General features: G+C 37.4%; 1 protein-coding gene across 2 annotated transcripts; it reads left to right on the plus strand.

Moving 5' to 3' along the window:
• The first annotated feature begins 323 nt into the window (after nt 1-323).
• Nucleotides 324-19625, plus strand: LOC136676784 (dihydrofolate reductase-like). Of its 2 annotated transcripts, XM_066654002.1 has the most exons (7): nt 324-432; nt 740-1856; nt 12353-12402; nt 12554-12659; nt 13345-13471; nt 16166-16281; nt 19265-19619. In XM_066654002.1, the coding sequence occupies exons 2-7, from the start codon at nt 1495-1497 to the stop codon at nt 19344-19346; spliced, it is 843 nt and encodes a 280-aa protein (XP_066510099.1). In that variant the 5' UTR covers nt 324-432; nt 740-1494; the 3' UTR covers nt 19347-19619. The 2 variants fall into 2 exon arrangements, with proteins under 2 accessions (XP_066510099.1, XP_066510100.1); XM_066654003.1 differs by lacking the exon at nt 16166-16281 and having other exon boundaries at nt 19265-19625.
• The last annotated feature ends 1035 nt before the right edge of the window (nt 19626-20660 follow it).

A 20660-nucleotide genomic window follows, 5' to 3' on the forward strand; every position in this document is an offset into this window, starting at 1 on the left:
GATTTTAAAGCTTCTCCTTTTGAGCCTTGATTAATTTCAATTGTTCCACTTGGTCTTAGAGAGTTTTTCCTTGTGTGTCTTGGCTCTTGTCTGTGGTTCTGCCCATATGCATTTCACACATTATGTTTTTCTTTTTTTTTCTTTTTTTGTTGAAAATAATGTTTTATACCTTCACATTACTTGAATTACACACAATTGCCTGTATCTACACATATGTGATATTTGTTTGTGATATTAAGAAGAATATTTCAGTGGTCAGAATGTGGCCTGATTACATTAGTCAAACTTTAACTTTAGACAAACTTTAACAGTCAAACACAAATATTTAGTTGACCCTCAGTGTTGATAATTTCAAGGTTGGTGTACAGATTTATTTGCTATATATTCAGACTACACGAAGCACTTATATTCTCAGTCGCTACATGAATTGAGGTGAGAGATTTTGCAAAACATTATTTTATGCATTTATGTTTTATTTCTTTACCAGTATATTAAATTGTCAGTATCAGTTGATAGACATTCTGCACAACAAAATGCCAGAATAAATGTAGACATATAGATCTGTGTCATCTGCCTAGGCTTTCAAAACATTACAAACTTTCACACAGTCCTGTATTGATGAGAAACAAACAAAATGCTAAAATGGTCAAATGTACAGAGGTGAGGCTGAAAAACAAAAATGTATTACTGCTGTTGTATGGGTTCCATTGGTTTCAACACTTTGATTTATTCTCCTCAGACAAAGCCATGACTCTCCGGCTGTTATCTATCGTTGTCCTGGTTCTAGCAGCTCACCTGGTGCCGACTGATGCTACTGTCCGAGTGTGGGGCATGCGGGCGTATAGCTTGCAAGGTGACCCCACTGGCCCCCCTGATCCATACCTGAAAGTGTGGTGTGGCTCCACTTTTGGAGGAATGACAGAGTTTTACAAGGACAATGCCAGCCCTTCGTGGAGCGCAGAGTTTTACTTCCCCAACTGCAAAACCAATGACAACATAAAACTGGAGGTTTGGGATAAAGACCTTAATTTCGATGACCACCTGGGCACTTGCGTCACCCAGGTGCGGTCTGGTTCACAAGTAAACATCAACTGCAGTGTGGGCAAAGGCACTCTGTCCTACAGGTATTCACTTAGTTGAATGGCAGATGGTATTTAGGCACCTTTGCTAACAGTTACATCAAATAAAGATCAAGGTGAAAGTCATTCTCTCCTGTTTCTTCAGTATCCATTTATACATATATATATAATGGTATACATATGTATGTATGTACAATTTGTTTGTAGGGTATAAATATATATACTGTTTATTTATTAATTCTGGACCTGCTTCATCCTGAAGGTTTGGGTCAGCTATTGATACTACCCAGAATCAACTGACCCGCGCTTTGGGAAAACAGATTCTATTTCTCTTGAATCTAGGGAGATATTGCTTTATCTTTTCTGAAAACGATTTAAATTCATTTAATGTTGCTCTCTTTTGTTCTTTCAAACAATGAAATGCTTAAAATGTGAGCAGACCCCAGGTAAAAGTATGACACACCACAAATGTCAAGAGACTTTCAGTCAATACCGTTTTCCTGCTATAGTAAGCGCGCCCCAGCAGGGGGCGCTTTGCGCGCGCTGCAGGAATATAATGTTAGCGGGTGAGTGTCTTGACACGTCATTTCCACGGCAAACAAAGTGGCGGGAAGAAGCACAGTGCGGGGGAGCAGCGCTTGAACACAGCAGTTATTTCTGCATAACTTTCATATTAACCGTGGATATGTCGTCTATACTGAACTGCATTGTTGCAGTGTGTCCTGATATGGGAATCGGAAAAAGCGGTAATTTGCCCTGGCATCCCATTAGATTAAGGTAAGAAGTTGGATTCCCATTATAAAGCTTCGTATTTGAATTTTTCGTTCATCCTTAAATGCTTTGCTTAGATTGCTCCACCACAGACCCACACACACCGACTACACATTAGTGATGTATCGGTTGCGAACGAACCGGTTCAAAGAGCCGGCTCCGGTCTAAGACCGAGCCATTTTTTTCTAAGGCTTGTCATTCAACCAATCAGAGAACAACAAGCAAGCTCCAACCCTCCAACCTGAGACGCTTGGCTTTCCTGAATGCCAATCGGCCTTCCAAAAAATAGTTGAAGAAAATGTTAAATCAGTTAAATGTTTGTTGACAGTTGTGGTTGTTTTAATCACTATCGTTGAATGCTGCTGTTTTGCACTTTGCAGAGTATTTGTTTATTTTATTACCCAGAAATGGATGATTATTTAATTTAATAAGCTATTTTGTAATACCTACTTTTTGGATTCCATTGGCTGTATTTCAGAGTTTACAAGTGATTTTTTATTAAGATGTTTAAATAAAAATCCAGTTATTTATACAATTGAATTTATTGAGTGCAATCAGTGAGTTATTACAAGACAGCCATAAAACTATTGGCCATTGCAACACTATTATTTTTAATATTGAACAATAATATTTTGTCCATACAGTCATGTAAAATGTAGGTAATATTGTTCTGTACCAATGGAAATAAGTGGTAAAACAAAGAGCCATTTAGGAGCCGAAAGAGCCGGCTCTTTATGAAGAGCCGAGCCAAAAGAGCCGGCTCCCCAAAAAGAGCCGAAATTCCTATCACTACTACACATGTCTGTAGGTCGGAGACCGAGTGGGCGGGGCATACACAGGAACTAGGCGGATACCGGCAAATGGGAGGTTATGGTTAGTGCTAGGGATAGGTTTAGGATTAGGTTGTCCCTCCCACCTGCAGAGATACCCTTCTCGACAGTTCCGCCATTTAAGGTGGAACAGTAAGTTAAAAAAATTAGCAGATTAAAGTTTATGTATGCAGTATTTATTGAGTTATGTATTTATTTATTTTACGTCTTTTCCTAGCCGTCACAGAAACACAAACCTCTTGTTAATAATATTCTGTCGTCTCAGCATCCTAACACTGTCTCACTCATTCATTCGCACATAACATGTAAGAGTAATTAAGATGGGTTTAATGTGAATTCATGGTAAATTATTATTTTATTTACTTATTCAACCCAGGCTTCTGAAATATGCACTGGCCTTTTGACTGCAATTGTTATACACGCGCTGAATAAGGTCGTTGTTTTATGCAATATGCACAATATTTTAACCTGGAGGGTATTTTTTTTTTTATAATTTATCCTAAGAGCTGAATTACCAAGAAGTAATATTGAATTCTCAGTTAAGGTACTGTAGTAGTACACCCACGATTTTAAAATGTAACAAACATGAAAAGTTGCTTCAATTTAGAAGCATTAGCATTAGCTATAAATGCAATTTATGTGTTCTTGTTGTGTTTTACGTTTTTGCCTTCAAGAAATATATTTGCAAGGTGTTTCTTAAACATGTCCACTCAGGAGCAGAAGTCCAGAAGTGCAGGAAGGTTTCATACCGCGGTAAAGTTGGCTCAGCGTTCGATATTCGCCAGACATTCACCCACGAATATCCTGGTTATTAATAAAAACAAAATGTACACGCCAAATGACTACTTCAGTGCAATTACTACATATTGTGAACTTATTCACACACACTGGCGTTCAATGTTTTTACTGCTGTAAGATGTGAAAATATCATTATGTGATTTACAGATGAGTTCTTTCTGGCGGAGAAGCGCTTTAGCGACGCAACTTCTTTTCAAAATAAAAGTCTTGGGTATGAGCCATTTAAATATCAGCATTTAAATACGTAAACCCTGTAACACACTTTTGAAAGCTGATTGAACATCAGCTTCCCTGTGTGTTGTATGTAAACCTTGTAACAAATTTGTGAAAACAGATTCTGTGTCAGATTTTCTATATTTTCTGTTTCTGAACTAGGAAAAATGAGTTTCACAATTAAACGACATGACCCCTGGACCCAATTTCAGTCCTATGATGAAGTACACCCAAGGACCAATACATTTCATGCTCATTTGGACTTGTGAACCTTGTAACAAATTTGTGAAAACACATTCTATCCGAGATTTCCTATATTTTCTGTTTCTGAACTAGGAAAGATGGGTTTCACAATTCAATGACATGACTCACAGCCCAAATTTCAGGCCTATGATGTAGTACACCCAAGGACCAATAAATTTTATACTCATTTGGACTTGTGAACCTTGTAACAAATTTGTGAAAACACATTCTATCCGAGATTTCCTATATTTTCTGTCTCTGGACTAGGAAAGTTGGGTTTCACAATTCAATGACATGACTCACAGCCCAAATTTCAGGCCTATGATGTAGTACACCCAAGGACCAATAAATTTTATACTCATTTGGACTTGTGAACCTTGTAACAAATTTGTGAAAACACATTCTATCCGAGATTTCCTATATTTTCTGTTTCTGAACTAGGAAAGATGGGTTTCACAATTAAATGACATGACTCACAGACCTAATTTCGGGCCTATGATGAAGTACACCCAAGGACCAATACGTTTCATGCTCATTTGGACATGTGAACCTTGTAACAAATTTGTGAAATTAGATTTTATATGAGATTTTCTATATTTTCTGTTTTCGGACTAGGAAAGATGGGTTTCACAATTCAATGACATGACTCACAGCCCAAATTTCAGGCCTATGATGTAGTACACCCAAGGACCAATAAATTTTATACTCATTTGGACTTGTGAACCTTGTAACAAATTTGTGAAAACACATTCTATCCGAGATTTCCTATATTTTCTGTTTCTGAACTAGGAAAGATGGGTTTCACAATTAAATGACATGACTCACAGACCTAATTTCGGGCCTATGATGAAGTACACCCAAGGACCAATACATTTCATGCTCATTTGGACATGTGAACCTTGTAACAAATTTGTGAAATTAGATTTTATATGAGATTTTCTATATTTTCTGTTTTCGGACTAGGAAAGTTGGGTTTCACAATTAAATGACATGACTCACAGCCCAATTTTTGGGCCTATGATGAAGTACACCCAAGGACCAATACATTTCATGCTCATTTGGACATGTGAACCTTGTAACAAATTTGTGAAATCAGATTTTATATGAGATTTTCTATATTTTCTGTTTTCGGACTAGGAAAGATGGGTTTCACAATTCAATGACATGACTCACAGCCCAAATTTCAGGCCTATGATGTAGTACACCCAAGGACCAATAAATTTTATACTCATTTGGACTTGTGAACCTTGTAACAAATTTGTGAAAACACATTCTATCCGAGATTTCCTATATTTTCTGTCTCTGGACTAGGAAAGTTGGGTTTCACAATTAAATGACATGACTCACAGCCCAATTTTTGGGCCTATGATGAAGTACACCCAAGGACCAATACATTTCATACTCAATTGGACATGTGAACCTTGTAACAAATTTGTGAAATCAGATTTTATATGAGATTTTCTATATTTTCTGTTTTCGGACTAGGAAAGATGGGTTTCACAATTCAATGACATGACTCACAGCCCAAATTTCAGGCCTATGATGTAGTACACCCAAGGACCAATAAATTTTATACTCATTTGGACTTGTGAACCTTGTAACAAATTTGTGAAAACACATTCTATCCGAGATTTTCTATATTTTCTGTTTCTGAACTAGGAAAAATGAGTTTCACAATTAAACGACATGACCCCTGGACCCAATTTCAGTCCTATGATGTAGTACACCCAAGGACCAATACATTTCATGCTCATTTGGACATGTGAACCTTTTAAAAAATTTGTGAAATCAAATTCTATGTCAGATTTCCTATATTTTCTATGGGTTGATGGGTGTCACAATTCAATGACATGACCCACAGCCCCAATTTCAGTCCTGTGATGAAGTACACCCAAGGACCAATACATTCCATGCTCATATGGACATGTGAACCTTGTAACAAATTTGTGAAATCAGATTTTATATGAGATTTTCTATATTTTCTGTTTCTGGACTAGGAAAGATGGGGATCACAATTAAGTCTTCGAACTGCACATTTTATTTAGGTTGGTTGTAGATGCTCTAAAATATATATTTTTGAACATAAAATTATGCATTATCCTGCTGAACTACAGGAACTGTTATTTAACTATTTACATCAACACACACAGGGACATATTACACATCAGTGCAGTGTGGACAGTGCAGGTCCTGTCCAGTTTGAGAGAATGTCTCCCATTCTTCTGGTGTCATTGCCAGACATTTGTGGTGGAACCAGAAATTGCACACATTACACTGTATCAGCAGAGTAAAAAGAAAAAAAGAGAGAAAAAGAAACATGTAATTGACTGTGATTTAGAGACTGACAAACGTTGATCTATTACAACAAACTGGAATACTGACCCACTGTGTATAACAGGGATAAGATCTCCGTGCGCACATGTGGCATAATTCATCCAGATTATCTGAAATAGGTAGTTTTGGAGAAAATTCAATTAATATGACATTTTAACTGATTTCTATATCTTTATCCTGAGTTTTTATTTTAATATATATTATAAATTGCTGTTCACTCCCAGTGTTTTTGATTATTTGTAGGATTCAAGCAAATTATTTTGTACATTTTCATACATCACACTAACCTTGGGTTTCCCAAACTGTATATTTATTTTTAAATCAAATATTTCAAATAACATTTTTTCTCTTGATGAATAGTTTCCATAAATTCCCAACTCTAATGATCCTGTTGTAATACAGCTGCTTCAGTTTGTGATGAACTTTGCAAGTAGAGGTTCCAATAACTTACATTCATTGCTGCACAATGTGTTACATTAGGAATAGGAGGAAAGGTACTTACTTGCGAAGTTCTTCATGTTATAAAAAATGTTATTTGAAATATTTGATTTAAAAATAAATATACAGTTTGGGAAACCCAAGGTTAGTGTGATGTATGAAAATGTACAAAATAATTTGCTTGAATCCTACAAATAATCAAAAACACTGGGAGTGAACAGCAATTTATAATATATATTAAAATAAAAACTCAGGATAAAGATATAGAAATCAGTTAAAATGTCATATTAATTGAATTTTCTCCAAAACTACCTATTTCAGATAATCTGGATGAATTATGCCACATGTGCGCACGGAGATCTTATCCCTGTTATACACAGTGGGTCAGTATTCCAGTTTGTTGTAATAGATCAACGTTTGTCAGTCTCTAAATCACAGTCAATTACATGTTTCTTTTTCTCTCTTTTTTTCTTTTTACTCTGCTGATACAGTGTAATGTGTGCAATTTCTGGTTCCACCACAAATGTCTGGCAATGACACCAGAAGAATGGGAGACATTCTCTCAAACTGGACAGGACCTGCACTGTCCACACTGCACTGATGTGTAATATGTCCCTGTGTGTGTTGATGTAAATAGTTAAATAACAGTTCCTGTAGTTCAGCAGGATAATGCATAATTTTATGTTCAAAAATATATATTTTAGAGCATCTACAACCAACCTAAATAAAATGTGCAGTTCGAAGACTTAATTGTGATCCCCATCTTTCCTAGTCCAGAAACAGAAAATATAGAAAATCTCATATAAAATCTGATTTCACAAATTTGTTACAAGGTTCACATGTCCATATGAGCATGGAATGTATTGGTCCTTGGGTGTACTTCATCACAGGACTGAAATTGGGGCTGTGGGTCATGTCATTGAATTGTGACACCCATCAACCCATAGAAAATATAGGAAATCTGACATAGAATTTGATTTCACAAATTTTTTAAAAGGTTCACATGTCCAAATGAGCATGAAATGTATTGGTCCTTGGGTGTACTACATCATAGGACTGAAATTGGGTCCAGGGGTCATGTCGTTTAATTGTGAAACTCATTTTTCCTAGTTCAGAAACAGAAAATATAGAAAATCTCGGATAGAATGTGTTTTCACAAATTTGTTACAAGGTTCACAAGTCCAAATGAGTATAAAATTTATTGGTCCTTGGGTGTACTACATCATAGGCCTGAAATTTGGGCTGTGAGTCATGTCATTGAATTGTGAAACCCATCTTTCCTAGTCCGAAAACAGAAAATATAGAAAATCTCATATAAAATCTGATTTCACAAATTTGTTACAAGGTTCACATGTCCAAATGAGTATGAAATGTATTGGTCCTTGGGTGTACTTCATCATAGGCCCAAAAATTGGGCTGTGAGTCATGTCATTTAATTGTGAAACCCAACTTTCCTAGTCCAGAGACAGAAAATATAGGAAATCTCGGATAGAATGTGTTTTCACAAATTTGTTACAAGGTTCACAAGTCCAAATGAGTATAAAATTTATTGGTCCTTGGGTGTACTACATCATAGGCCTGAAATTTGGGCTGTGAGTCATGTCATTGAATTGTGAAACCCATCTTTCCTAGTCCGAAAACAGAAAATATAGAAAATCTCATATAAAATCTGATTTCACAAATTTGTTACAAGGTTCACATGTCCAAATCAGCATGAAATGTATTGGTCCTTGGGTGTACTTCATCATAGGCCCGAAATTAGGTCTGTGAGTCATGTCATTTAATTGTGAAACCCATCTTTCCTAGTTCAGAAACAGAAAATATAGGAAATCTCGGATAGAATGTGTTTTCACAAATTTGTTACAAGGTTCACAAGTCCAAATGAGTATAAAATTTATTGGTCCTTGGGTGTACTACATCATAGGCCTGAAATTTGGGCTGTGAGTCATGTCATTGAATTGTGAAACCCATCTTTCCTAGTCCGAAAACAGAAAATATAGAAAATCTCATATAAAATCTGATTTCACAAATTTGTTACAAGGTTCACATGTCCAAATCAGCATGAAATGTATTGGTCCTTGGGTGTACTTCATCATAGGCCCGAAATTAGGTCTGTGAGTCATGTCATTTAATTGTGAAACCCATCTTTCCTAGTTCAGAAACAGAAAATATAGGAAATCTCGGATAGAATGTGTTTTCACAAATTTGTTACAAGGTTCACAAGTCCAAATGAGTATAAAATTTATTGGTCCTTGGGTGTACTACATCATAGGCCTGAAATTTGGGCTGTGAGTCATGTCATTGAATTGTGAAACCCATCTTTCCTAGTCCAGAAACAGAAAATATAGAAAATCTCATATAAAATCTGATTTCACAAATTTGTTACAAGGTTCACATGTCCATATGAGCATGGAATGTATTGGTCCTTGGGTGTACTTCATCACAGGACTGAAATTGGGGCTGTGGGTCATGTCATTGAATTGTGACACCCATCAACCCATAGAAAATATAGGAAATCTGACATAGAATTTGATTTCACAAATTTTTTAAAAGGTTCACATGTCCAAATGAGCATGAAATGTATTGGTCCTTGGGTGTACTACATCATAGGACTGAAATTGGGTCCAGGGGTCATGTCGTTTAATTGTGAAACTCATTTTTCCTAGTTCAGAAACAGAAAATATAGAAAATCTCGGATAGAATGTGTTTTCACAAATTTGTTACAAGGTTCACAAGTCCAAATGAGTATAAAATTTATTGGTCCTTGGGTGTACTACATCATAGGCCTGAAATTTGGGCTGTGAGTCATGTCATTGAATTGTGAAACCCATCTTTCCTAGTCCGAAAACAGAAAATATAGAAAATCTCATATAAAATCTGATTTCACAAATTTGTTACAAGGTTCACATGTCCAAATCAGCATGAAATGTATTGGTCCTTGGGTGTACTTCATCATAGGCCCGAAATTAGGTCTGTGAGTCATGTCATTTAATTGTGAAACCCATCTTTCCTAGTTCAGAAACAGAAAATATAGGAAATCTCGGATAGAATGTGTTTTCACAAATTTGTTACAAGGTTCACAAGTCCAAATGAGTATAAAATTTATTGGTCCTTGGGTGTACTACATCATAGGCCTGAAATTTGGGCTGTGAGTCATGTCATTGAATTGTGAAACCCATCTTTCCTAGTCCGAAAACAGAAAATATAGAAAATCTCATATAAAATCTGATTTCACAAATTTGTTACAAGGTTCACATGTCCAAATGAGTATGAAATGTATTGGTCCTTGGGTGTACTTCATCATAGGCCCAAAAATTGGGCTGTGAGTCATGTCATTTAATTGTGAAACCCAACTTTCCTAGTCCGAAAACAGAAAATATAGAAAATCTCATATAAAATCTAATTTCACAAATTTGTTACAAGGTTCACATGTCCAAATGAGCATGAAATGTATTGGTCCTTGGGTGTACTACATCATAGGACTGAAATTGGGTCCAGGGGTCATGTCGTTTAATTGTGAAACTCATTTTTCCTAGTTCAGAAACAGAAAATATAGAAAATCTCGGATAGAATGTGTTTTCACAAATTTGTTACAAGGTTCACAAGTCCAAATGAGTATAAAATTTATTGGTCCTTGGGTGTACTTCATCATAGGCCTGAAATTTGGGCTGTGAGTCATGTCATTGAATTGTGAAACCCATCTTTCCTAGTCCGAAAACAGAAAATATAGAAAATCTCATATAAAATCTGATTTCACAAATTTGTTACAAGGTTCACATGTCCAAATCAGCATGAAATGTATTGGTCCTTGGGTGTACTTCATCATAGGCCCGAAATTAGGTCTGTGAGTCATGTCATTTAATTGTGAAACCCATCTTTCCTAGTTCAGAAACAGAAAATATAGGAAATCTCGGATAGAATGTGTTTTCACAAATTTGTTACAAGGTTCACAAGTCCAAATGAGTATAAAATTTATTGGTCCTTGGGTGTACTACATCATAGGCCTGAAATTTGGGCTGTGAGTCATGTCATTGAATTGTGAAACCCATCTTTCCTAGTCCGAAAACAGAAAATATAGAAAATCTCATATAAAATCTGATTTCACAAATTTGTTACAAGGTTCACATGTCCAAATGAGTATGAAATGTATTGGTCCTTGGGTGTACTTCATCATAGGCCCAAAAATTGGGCTGTGAGTCATGTCATTTAATTGTGAAACCCATCTTTCCTAGTCCAGAGACAGAAAATATAGGAAATCTCGGATAGAATGTGTTTTCACAAATTTGTTACAAGGTTCACAAGTCCAAATGAGTATAAAATTTATTGGTCCTTGGGTGTACTACATCATAGGCCTGAAATTTGGGCTGTGAGTCATGTCATTGAATTGTGAAACCCATCTTTCCTAGTCCGAAAACAGAAAATATAGAAAATCTCATATAAAATCTAATTTCACAAATTTGTTACAAGGTTCACATGTCCAAATCAGCATGAAATGTATTGGTCCTTGGGTGTACTACATCATAGGACTGAAATTGGGTCCAGGGGTCATGTCGTTTAATTGTGAAACTCATTTTTCCTAGTTCAGAAACAGAAAATATAGAAAATCTGACACAGAATCTGTTTTCACAAATTTGTTACAAGGTTTACATACAACACACAGGGAAGCTGATGTTCAATCAGCTTTCAAAAGTGTGTTACAGGGTTTACGTATTTAAATGCTGATATTTAAATGGCTCATACCCAAGACTTTTATTTTGAAAAGAAGTTGCGTCGCTAAAGCGCTTCTCCGCCAGAAAGAACTCATCTGTAAATCACATAATGATATTTTCACATCTTACAGCAGTAAAAACATTGAACGCCAGTGTGTGTGAATAAGTTCACAATATGTAGTAATTGCACTGAAGTAGTCATTTGGCGTGTACATTTTGTTTTTATTAATAACAAGGATATTCGTGGGTGAATGTCTGGCGAATATCGAACGCTGAGCCAACTTTACCGCGGTAAGGTTCATTGTGCTCACTGCAGTTGTGCGGTATAAAGTGAAAGGTCAAACTACCACCTCTACCAGAGAGCTTAGTTCTTAGTACGAACTATGTACTATTTAAATTTTTTTTATTTTATTTAACCGAGGCAAGTCAATTAACAACAAATTCTTATTTAAAATAACAGCCTGACTAACTATGAACTAAGTATGAGGTATGAAATTGCCAAGAAATTATAGTTTTATAATAACTTTAGCAATTTAGCATTTTTTTAAATAAATGTAGGGCACTTTAAGATGATTTTAACCAAGGCACACAACAGGAGATACAGCATTTGAACAACAGTATAAAATTATCAATGATATATATTTTGTATTCAAAATAATACAACAAAACAACGTTAAAATGTACTATTTAACCATTTTATCCATTTTCTTTAAGTTTATTTGCACTGAACTTTAATTTATTTTATTCTGAACTTCTAAGAGAGTTGAATATATTAAACGTAGTTACTCATAGAACTTTTTGTCTTTAAAATTTGTACAAATATTTAAGTAAAATGTGCCCTTGCATCTGTAAAATTGGTAGTGAAAGAATAAAATCACTTGTTGATGTTTGATTCTGGTGCTAGGTTTTGTTAAACGGTGAATGTTTGTGTTTACAGTAAGGAATTCAGACACTTCCAGAAGATGACAATGACACCTACTGTAGAAGGTAAGACAGTGAAATGTGTATTGCACCCTTAATCAATTTTATGATTACATTTTTAGCTTTTTAAAAATAACATAAATGGCATTTGTATATTTTACGGAGAATAGCTTTAACCGTATGTAATGGATTGTGGTGTTGGCACATGATTTTATAGGTAGGAAGAATGTGGTTATAATGGGCAGAAAGACGTGGTTCTCAATACCGCCACAGAACCGGCCTCTCAAGAACAGAATCAACGTTGTGCTTAGCAGGGAACTCAAGTAAGAACTTGTGTCATGTCAACAACCCACTCAGTGAATTTGCAGTTAACTGCTGCTTGACTTACCATTTTCCAGTTAGTTTAAAAAAAATGAAGAGGGTGGGACCTCTAAGTAGTGCAAGTGTTGGGGTAATGTTAGTATACATTTAGTGATGGCTTGGCGATCAATGGCTAGGATTCCAAGTGTCCTTGCTCGCTGAGTGAGTAGGATGGCCTGCCCTCTCCCTATGACTCAGTGTGATGCTAGTTTGTATGGCTGAATATTAGGTAACAAACCTAAAATGAACAGTTACTATTCTCCAAGCATCTCAGAGCTACATTGAACTTGAGTTAGTGGCAGCTTGAAAATAACTAGTTACTGCTTTGACATGTGTTTGTCTTACCCTCCCAGGTTGATTTACATTGCTTGTTTACATTACTTCTTGCTATGGTTAGTAGTATTTGGCCTATGTTTTATAAAATCCAGTCAGATGAAACACTCTTAAGACAATGGTCAGACTCCTATTGTAACTGCAAGCATTCTTAATAACCTCAAATTTCAGTGAATTAAATCATTGATAAGTGATATAAATTTGGTAAATACTTTATTTTAAAAATATTTTTTTAAAAAGACTTTATGCAGCCTTAGAATTACAATGTAATAAATTGTCTTTCTGTGCACTCTATGTTGATCTGTCTTGGTTTAGGATGCCTCCAGAGGGAGCACACTATCTGGCGTCTGACTTCAGCTCAGCACTCAGGCTGCTGGGCACACCAGAGCTAGCATCACTATCTGACCAGATCTGGGTAATTGGTGGGAGTTCATTGTACAAGGTGAGCAAGGGAACAGCTCATTTGTGAAGAATGAAGGTAATTTTTACCCAATTAAAAAAAAATTATTGACCAGAAAAATGTGATGTAAATGCGATACAAAGTGGGGAAAGGACTAAGGTGTGTGTGTGTGTGTGTGTGTTTGTGATCTAGTAAGTCTTATGTGAGTTTGCAACAGACAGAATGACTGCAACATCAGAGTGTAATCCAAACACTGATCAACCATAACATTATGACACCCTCCTTGTTGCTCTTGAGCTCTTAGTAGTTCTACAATCAGAAACTGAACTCCTTCTGTTCTCCCTTTCAACGGTCAGGACGCCCACAGAGCAGGTAAGATATTTGTGGTGGATCATTGTCTGCGCTGCAGTGACACTGATGTGGTAGTGTGTTAATGTTGTGCTATTACCAGTGGATTAGACTCAGCAACGCTAAGGGGGTTAAGTAGCTTTAGCAGTCCTACTGTGTCTCACAATTTGTACCAGCACAACACCCATTAACACGCTACCAATGCAGTACTGTGAATGATCAACCACCCAAATCATACCTGCTCTTTGGTGGTCCTCTGGTGTGTCCTGACCATTGAAGAAGAGGGTGAAAGGGGGCAAACAATGTATGGTCAGTGATGCTGAGAGAATGGGCAGTGAGTGTAGAAATAAGGAGGTGGTCATAATGTTATGGTTAATCGGTGTATTACTGGTATGGAGAAAGTAACCTGCATAGTCACCTTGACCACTGCAGAGAAGTTCCTTACATGTTTTCAATTGCATTTTATCAGGCGTTGGTGTGAGTTGGCCTTACGCTTTTTATACATTTGTTAAATGTTTAATTATCTCTATAGTTAGTTGTGCCAACCATGCATCAAGCTGCAGTTCCTCCTCACACCCTCTTAAGTCTACACACAGTTGCTGTGGCAACCGCACTGCTCAAGGACGCTATTTTACAAAAGCTTCTCCACATCTCTCACTCTCTTACTCCTTTGTCTCGTGGTCACTTAATACCTTAAAACCTGAAACCTTGGATGTTTTGAGCTGATTGTTGTTGTTCACCTTTGACACTCTGCACTTCAGCAGATAAGTTTTGTGCCATTCATATGTGAGTGGTTTAGTTTTGACGAGACAGCTAGAGATGGGCAGAAAATTCTTGGAGCATATCATGTATACTGTCATTTTAAGAACTCACTCTTTTGTGTGTGTGAAATGTATAACAAGCACACTCAGTGAGCATGTGTACATGCACTTAATGAACTGATAACTGCAGAAAATCAGGTGTTGTCGGTAATCTGATCAACACGTTTACAGGTACTTTGGTAATCAGATAATGGGAAACTCCTGGTTTAGATGAGTCAGGCATACATTCAGGCTCATTCATGTAGCCAATAAAGTCACGTAAATATTAAACTTGCTGCAGCTATTTGTAAACATTTACTTTTCACGCAATTATGGATCTTGGTTTTTTTAATGGTTTCAAAGACTATGCATGCTGCCCTCCTTTCAGCTTTCATTGTATTGCTGCAAAGAGCTTTATTTGAACAAGCATCTGTTCTTGAACCCAGTGAACGAGTCCCTCCATTACAGACAGAACCGTGCCTGCTGGATGCGCATTCATGGTAAGGACTGGTGGGTGTGAGTGGTACTTAATGATTTTTCAGATAGAGGGGTGAGAGAACTTCAGAATGTGTTGTGAGACAGCTCTACACTCTGTCTGGTTACGTTTTACGTGCAGGTACAGACAGAGAACACTGAAAGAAATTTGGGGTACGCGTATACGTTTGCTGAGAATCAGATTAGTAAAATCCAGCCTTTAATTGGATTTCTTAATCAGATTTCTAGGTCTTAATCCAATCTAAGAAATCAGAGTATGCTGTTTACATGACCAGCTGAATAATCAAATAACTGCAGAAATCTTATTATGATTGGATTATTATGTAAATGCACTCAGAGTCATTGATGCAAAGCACTGAATAGCAAACTGTGCTGAATGATTTTTAACATTTTTTTTTAAATTAGGCATAGCTTTGTACATGTTAGTTTTGTCAATACTGCAATGTGCTTATCATGATTTGTGATATCACAACCTATGACAGATGATTTCTCATATATTATGACTTTTTTTTGGCTAGTATTTTGTATTCTGTACTGATTGTATTTCCATTATGCTAAAGGGCAAAAAGGGGCAGCACGGTGGTGCAGCAGGTAGTGTTGCAGTCACACAGCTCCAGAGACCTCGAGGTTGTGGGTTCAAGTACCGCTCCGGGTGACTGTCTGTGAGGAGTTGGTGTGTTCTCCCCATGTCCACATGGGTTTCCTCCGGGTGCTCCGGTTTCCTCCCACAGTCCAAACACACACGTTAGTAGGTGGACAGGCGACTCAAAAGTGTCCATAGGTGTGAGTGTATATTGTCCTGTGAAGGACTCCAGGGTGTGATCCCGCCTTGTGCTCAGTGATTCCGGGCAGGCTCCTGAATTGGGTATGAATGAATGAATGAATGAAGTGCAAAAGAGGGGAAAAAAAAGGAAAAATTAATTAATTGATTTGAGATCCTCACAGCAAGGAGAACTTTGACTTTCATTACAGGCAACAGTCCTAACATACAATAGTCTTTATTTTGAAGTGAAGGGAAGCTGGAAGATTCAACTCATTTGCTTTTATTGTGCACAATTTCAAATTTTAGTGCCATTGTTATATTTTCCTGTAGGAGGCAATGGAGAGTACTGGACCCAAGCGCCTGTTTGTGACAAGGATTCTGCAGCAGTTTGACTGTGACACATTCATTCCCAAGATCAACATGGATAAGTACAAGCTACTTCCTGAGTAAGTGGTACATTTATTTAATCTAGTAGATGCTCAGTTTCAACTAGACTCTTAAAAATAAAGGTGCACGTTTCTACATATTCTTTCATATCACATGCTATGTTCACAGGGCAATTACAAAAAAATTCTACAGTAAAATTTCTTCATATTCAGGATATCAATAGTCTGTTATATTGTGTCTTTAGTGAGCCTTTCAGATTTTTAAGACACTTTGTAAATAAAGAGATAATATCTGCGGAAGGAAGCTAAACGTGTAGTGAATCGATTGCTCATACTTGGTATCCCGGATGTGTCTTCTGAATTTTTTGTAACTCGTATTTTGGTATCTGAATTTCATCTACCGAATATGAGCAACTTCGAAATATATTGTTTAAATTTTTTTGAGCTTTAATTTTTTTATCTGAATTTATTAACCTTGGATAATAACAGTGAAAACGTGTTCTTGAAAATTCACGAGTTCAATTCAAGAGCAGTTATATTCAGATGCATAATTTCAGTGCAAACAAAAATTCATTCATTCATTATCTGTAACCGCTTATCCAGTTCAGGGTCGCGGTGGGTCCAGAGTCTACCTGGAATCATTGGGCGCAAGGCGGGAATACACCCTGGAGGGGGCGCCAGTCCTTCACAGGGCAACACAGACACATTCACTCACACACTCACACCTACGGACACTTTTGAGTCGCCAATCCACCTGCATCGTGTGTTTTTGGACCATGGGAGGAAACCCACACGGACACGGGGAGAACACACTCCTCACAGACAGTCACCCGGAGCAGGAATCGAACCCACAACCTCCAGGTCCCTGGAGCTGTGTGACTGCGACACTACCTGCTGCACCACTGTGGCGCCCGCAAACAAAAATTCAGATGCATAATTTCAGTGCAAAAAAATCCAGTGCTACAAATTCAAAGGTGGTAATATTTCAAAGTCTGATGAGACAGATTTGCTTCCATACATTTCACAACCCTCAAAACAATCTAGGCAAAGAGAGCCACATCTGCAATTGTTGTGTAGTACAAAACAACAGGTTGGAAGTCTTAAATGTTGTGTGGTATGAGCAGTATGAAGTACATACTGAAATTTTAGATATCCTGTAGTGTCTGCCAGGCATTGCCAAGTTCTATTTAAAATCCTGGCAGGTTAGTCAAAAATAGACCCTGCCAAGGTATCTCCTAAAGAGAAATCACCCATTTTGCTCCCCATGATTTCCAAAGACCTGTGCTCCAATAAACAAACTTTATATTGAGTGTATGATTTATCTTGTTGGGTTTTTTGCATTACAAAGGTGTAAATGGATTTGTTGGCACGTGTGTCTGGCTTTGAATTCAATGCTGAAAGACAGGTTGAAATCATCAGAGAGTCTAAAAAAACAAAGCTTTAAAAAGGCTCTCTTGCAACACAAATGTGCCATGAGCCATCAGCATGGAGTTGTACCTAATGTCAAGTTATTGCACTCAGCAGTCATTAGGAAAGCACTTACAGGGCCAGTGGAAGCACAACACACGATTATTATCTTTACTCTTATCTCATCTGACTAATGTGTGGAGCATGCCCAGCCCCCTGTATATGTTCCCAGACATACGTCTGTTTCAAATTGTTTAAATCATGCAAAACAACAACTAGCAATTATGGGGTCACTTACATGAAGTGTTTCACTGTAAGTTTCCTTAACATCAAACTCAGTCTTGTCACATGATTCACAGTTCTTGTCTGTTTTCATTTATTTTATTAGTGCTGTCAAAATTAACACGTGGAAATTATTTACTGCAAATTATACATTTTATCACTTGGCCACAATTTAGCCACAGCTTCCTCTTTTTACAGAGCCTGGTGACATATTAATGGTTTTATGTAGCAGTGTAACCACAGCGTTGCTACTGCTAAGTTCAGATGGTAGATTACGTGTTATTTTTAATAAATATGTATAAAATTTCAACTCCTAACTAACTCTCACTCTTAGATTTCCTCTTCTCTCTATCTCTTCATTAGAGAGAGATCCTGTTTTGTTTTGTACCTTGCTTGACCTAGTGTTGAACCAAGAACTGCAGCGTTAATTTTATGTATTAAAGCTTCTGTGTCCGATGCTAAACTTCACCCTGAAACGTTTATTCAGCAAATGAATAGATTTTAATTCAATAATCATCAACACTACCCAGATATTTTAATAAGGATAAAACAATGGTTCCTCTAGCCAGTTTGTCATGCATAGAACACTCCAAGGAAGTGCTAGCATTTCAAATGTATTTTTGCGATTACATGTTTTAATAGATAGACGTCCATTCCTTGCCTGTAACTGTTTATCCAGTTCAGGGTCGTGGTGGGTCCGGAGCCTACCCAGAATCACTGAGCGCAAGGTGGTAAAACTCCCTGGAAGGAGTGCCAGTCCTTCACAGGGCAAAACACACTCATTCACACGCTCACGTGTAGCCAATCCACTTAGAAACGTGTGTTTTTGGACCGTGGGAGGAAACCCCAGGACCCTGGAGCAGTGTGACACCACCATTCTGCCCTTTATCGATAGATTGTGTTTATCTTATGTTGATTCTTTATTTTAGATTTAAATGTTCATTATTAAAGGCTTCAGTCTGAAGAAGGGACTCTGCTCCATTAATTGTGATTAATCACAGCAAACTATGCTATTAATTTTTGTTAACGCAAAAGGCATCATGCAAATATATAATCAATTGAAAATCCCTCTGATATCAACCAATCCTGACAGCTAGCCTAGCTGTTGATTTATAGGGTAAGAAACATATCCAAGTTAGCCTTAACGTAGCTTTTTGCAGAGATATTTAACTTGAATTTTGCCTGTAGGACAGAAAGACAGCCACAGACATTTGGATAGACTGGAACTGGGCTAGTACAAGTTTGGCTATTCCTATTTCACCAGAGATCTACTAAGATATTCTTATTAGATCCCCTAAATACATGCATAAATATACAATCCATGCATCTCCTATATTTATTGTTTTGTCCCCAGGTTCCCTGGAGTTCCTGCTGGAGTACAGGAGGAAAATGGCCTGCAGTACATATTTGAGGTGTATGAGAGCAAGGACCATTGATGAGCTCTACAAGAACGTGCTTTCCTCAGACACCGCTCACAATCCTTTATGCTTTCAGCGGGTATACAGCATTATACATTTATACCCAAACTCTAACACTTATATGGACTGACGTCTGAGTGCAATCACAGTACTTGGACAAGTTTCTAACTGATGTTGTTAAAGGATTGAAGCCCAGAGAACAAATAAAAATAAAAGCTCCTGTTTTAGAGCAAGGAATACTCGGTGCACTAATTTACACTGGTATATTTTTGTTTTATGTGAATTTTGTATGCATATTAAATATTTTTTTCCAACTGTGTTGTGCCCAGTGTTTTAAAATGCTAAAGTTGTATGTCTCATCTCATTATCTGTAACCGCTTATCCAATTCAGGGTCGCGGTGGGTCCAGAGCCTACCTGGAATCATTGGGCGCAAGGCGGGAATACACCCTGGAGGGGGCGCCAGTCCTTCACAGGGCAACACACACATTTCAATTCACTCACACCTACGGACACTTTTTTTTTTTTGAGTCGCCAATCCACCTACTAAAGTGTGTTTTTGGACTGTGGAAGGAAACCGGAGCACCCGGAGGAAGCCCACGTGGACAACACACCAACTCCTCATAGACAGTCACCCGGAGGAAACACACGCAGACACAGAGAGCACACACCACACTCCTCACAGACAGTCACCCGGAGCAGGGATCGAACCCACAACCTCCAGGCCCCTGGAGCTGTGTGACTGCGACACTACCTGCTGCGCCACCGTGCCGCCCTAAAGTTGTACAGTGGTATGTAAATGTAAGACACTGTCTCTTTTGTATATTTTTTGTTCAAAGTTAAATCAGGAAGAAAATCAGAAACACAAAAATCCTCTGCCCCAGTTTTAACACCACATTAATCAGTATTTAATTTCAGCACTCATGCACTGCTATATAGCTGATATTACTGAAAAGATATCTGAGGAGCTTAGATAGAGCCACTTGCATAAAGTAGAGGAAAGTCAAAGGAAAATAAGTAGACAAACTGTTGAATCAAAGACAACAAAATGGACTCTTAATAACTTTTCATGACCTGGTGGTGCATCAAAACTGTCCTCATCAGAGAAACAGCACTTAAGCCTTTCATCTTTGAGAGAAGAGAAAACTGAGCTCCACTCCCACATCAGATGTTAAACAATTCATAGCTATTTATGTCCATTCTTTCACTGTGAGATAACAGCTCAAAACCATGGGCCTAAATGAGCTCATTTGAATTTGCATTAGGAAACATAAGAGCCCTGAGCTGGTTGTCTGTCAGTGTGTTTGGGATTATGTGAAATGAGATGCAGAAAC

This window comes from Hoplias malabaricus, chromosome X2 (assembly GCF_029633855.1).
Source record: "Hoplias malabaricus isolate fHopMal1 chromosome X2, fHopMal1.hap1, whole genome shotgun sequence".
Lineage (NCBI taxonomy): Eukaryota > Metazoa > Chordata > Actinopteri > Characiformes > Erythrinidae > Hoplias > Hoplias malabaricus.

Excerpts from the sequence above, each read along its gene's own strand:
- LOC136676784 (XM_066654002.1), top strand. The coding sequence starts at position 1,495 with ATGAAATGCTTAAAATGTGAGCAGACCCCAGGTAAAAGTATGACACAC. Across the intron at positions 1,857-12,352 it reads TGGCATCCCATTAGATTAAG|TAAGGAATTCAGACACTTCC; the intron begins GTAAGAAGTTGG and ends TTGTGTTTACAG. Across the intron at positions 13,472-16,165 it reads GTGGGAGTTCATTGTACAAG|GAGGCAATGGAGAGTACTGG; the intron begins GTGAGCAAGGGA and ends ATTTTCCTGTAG.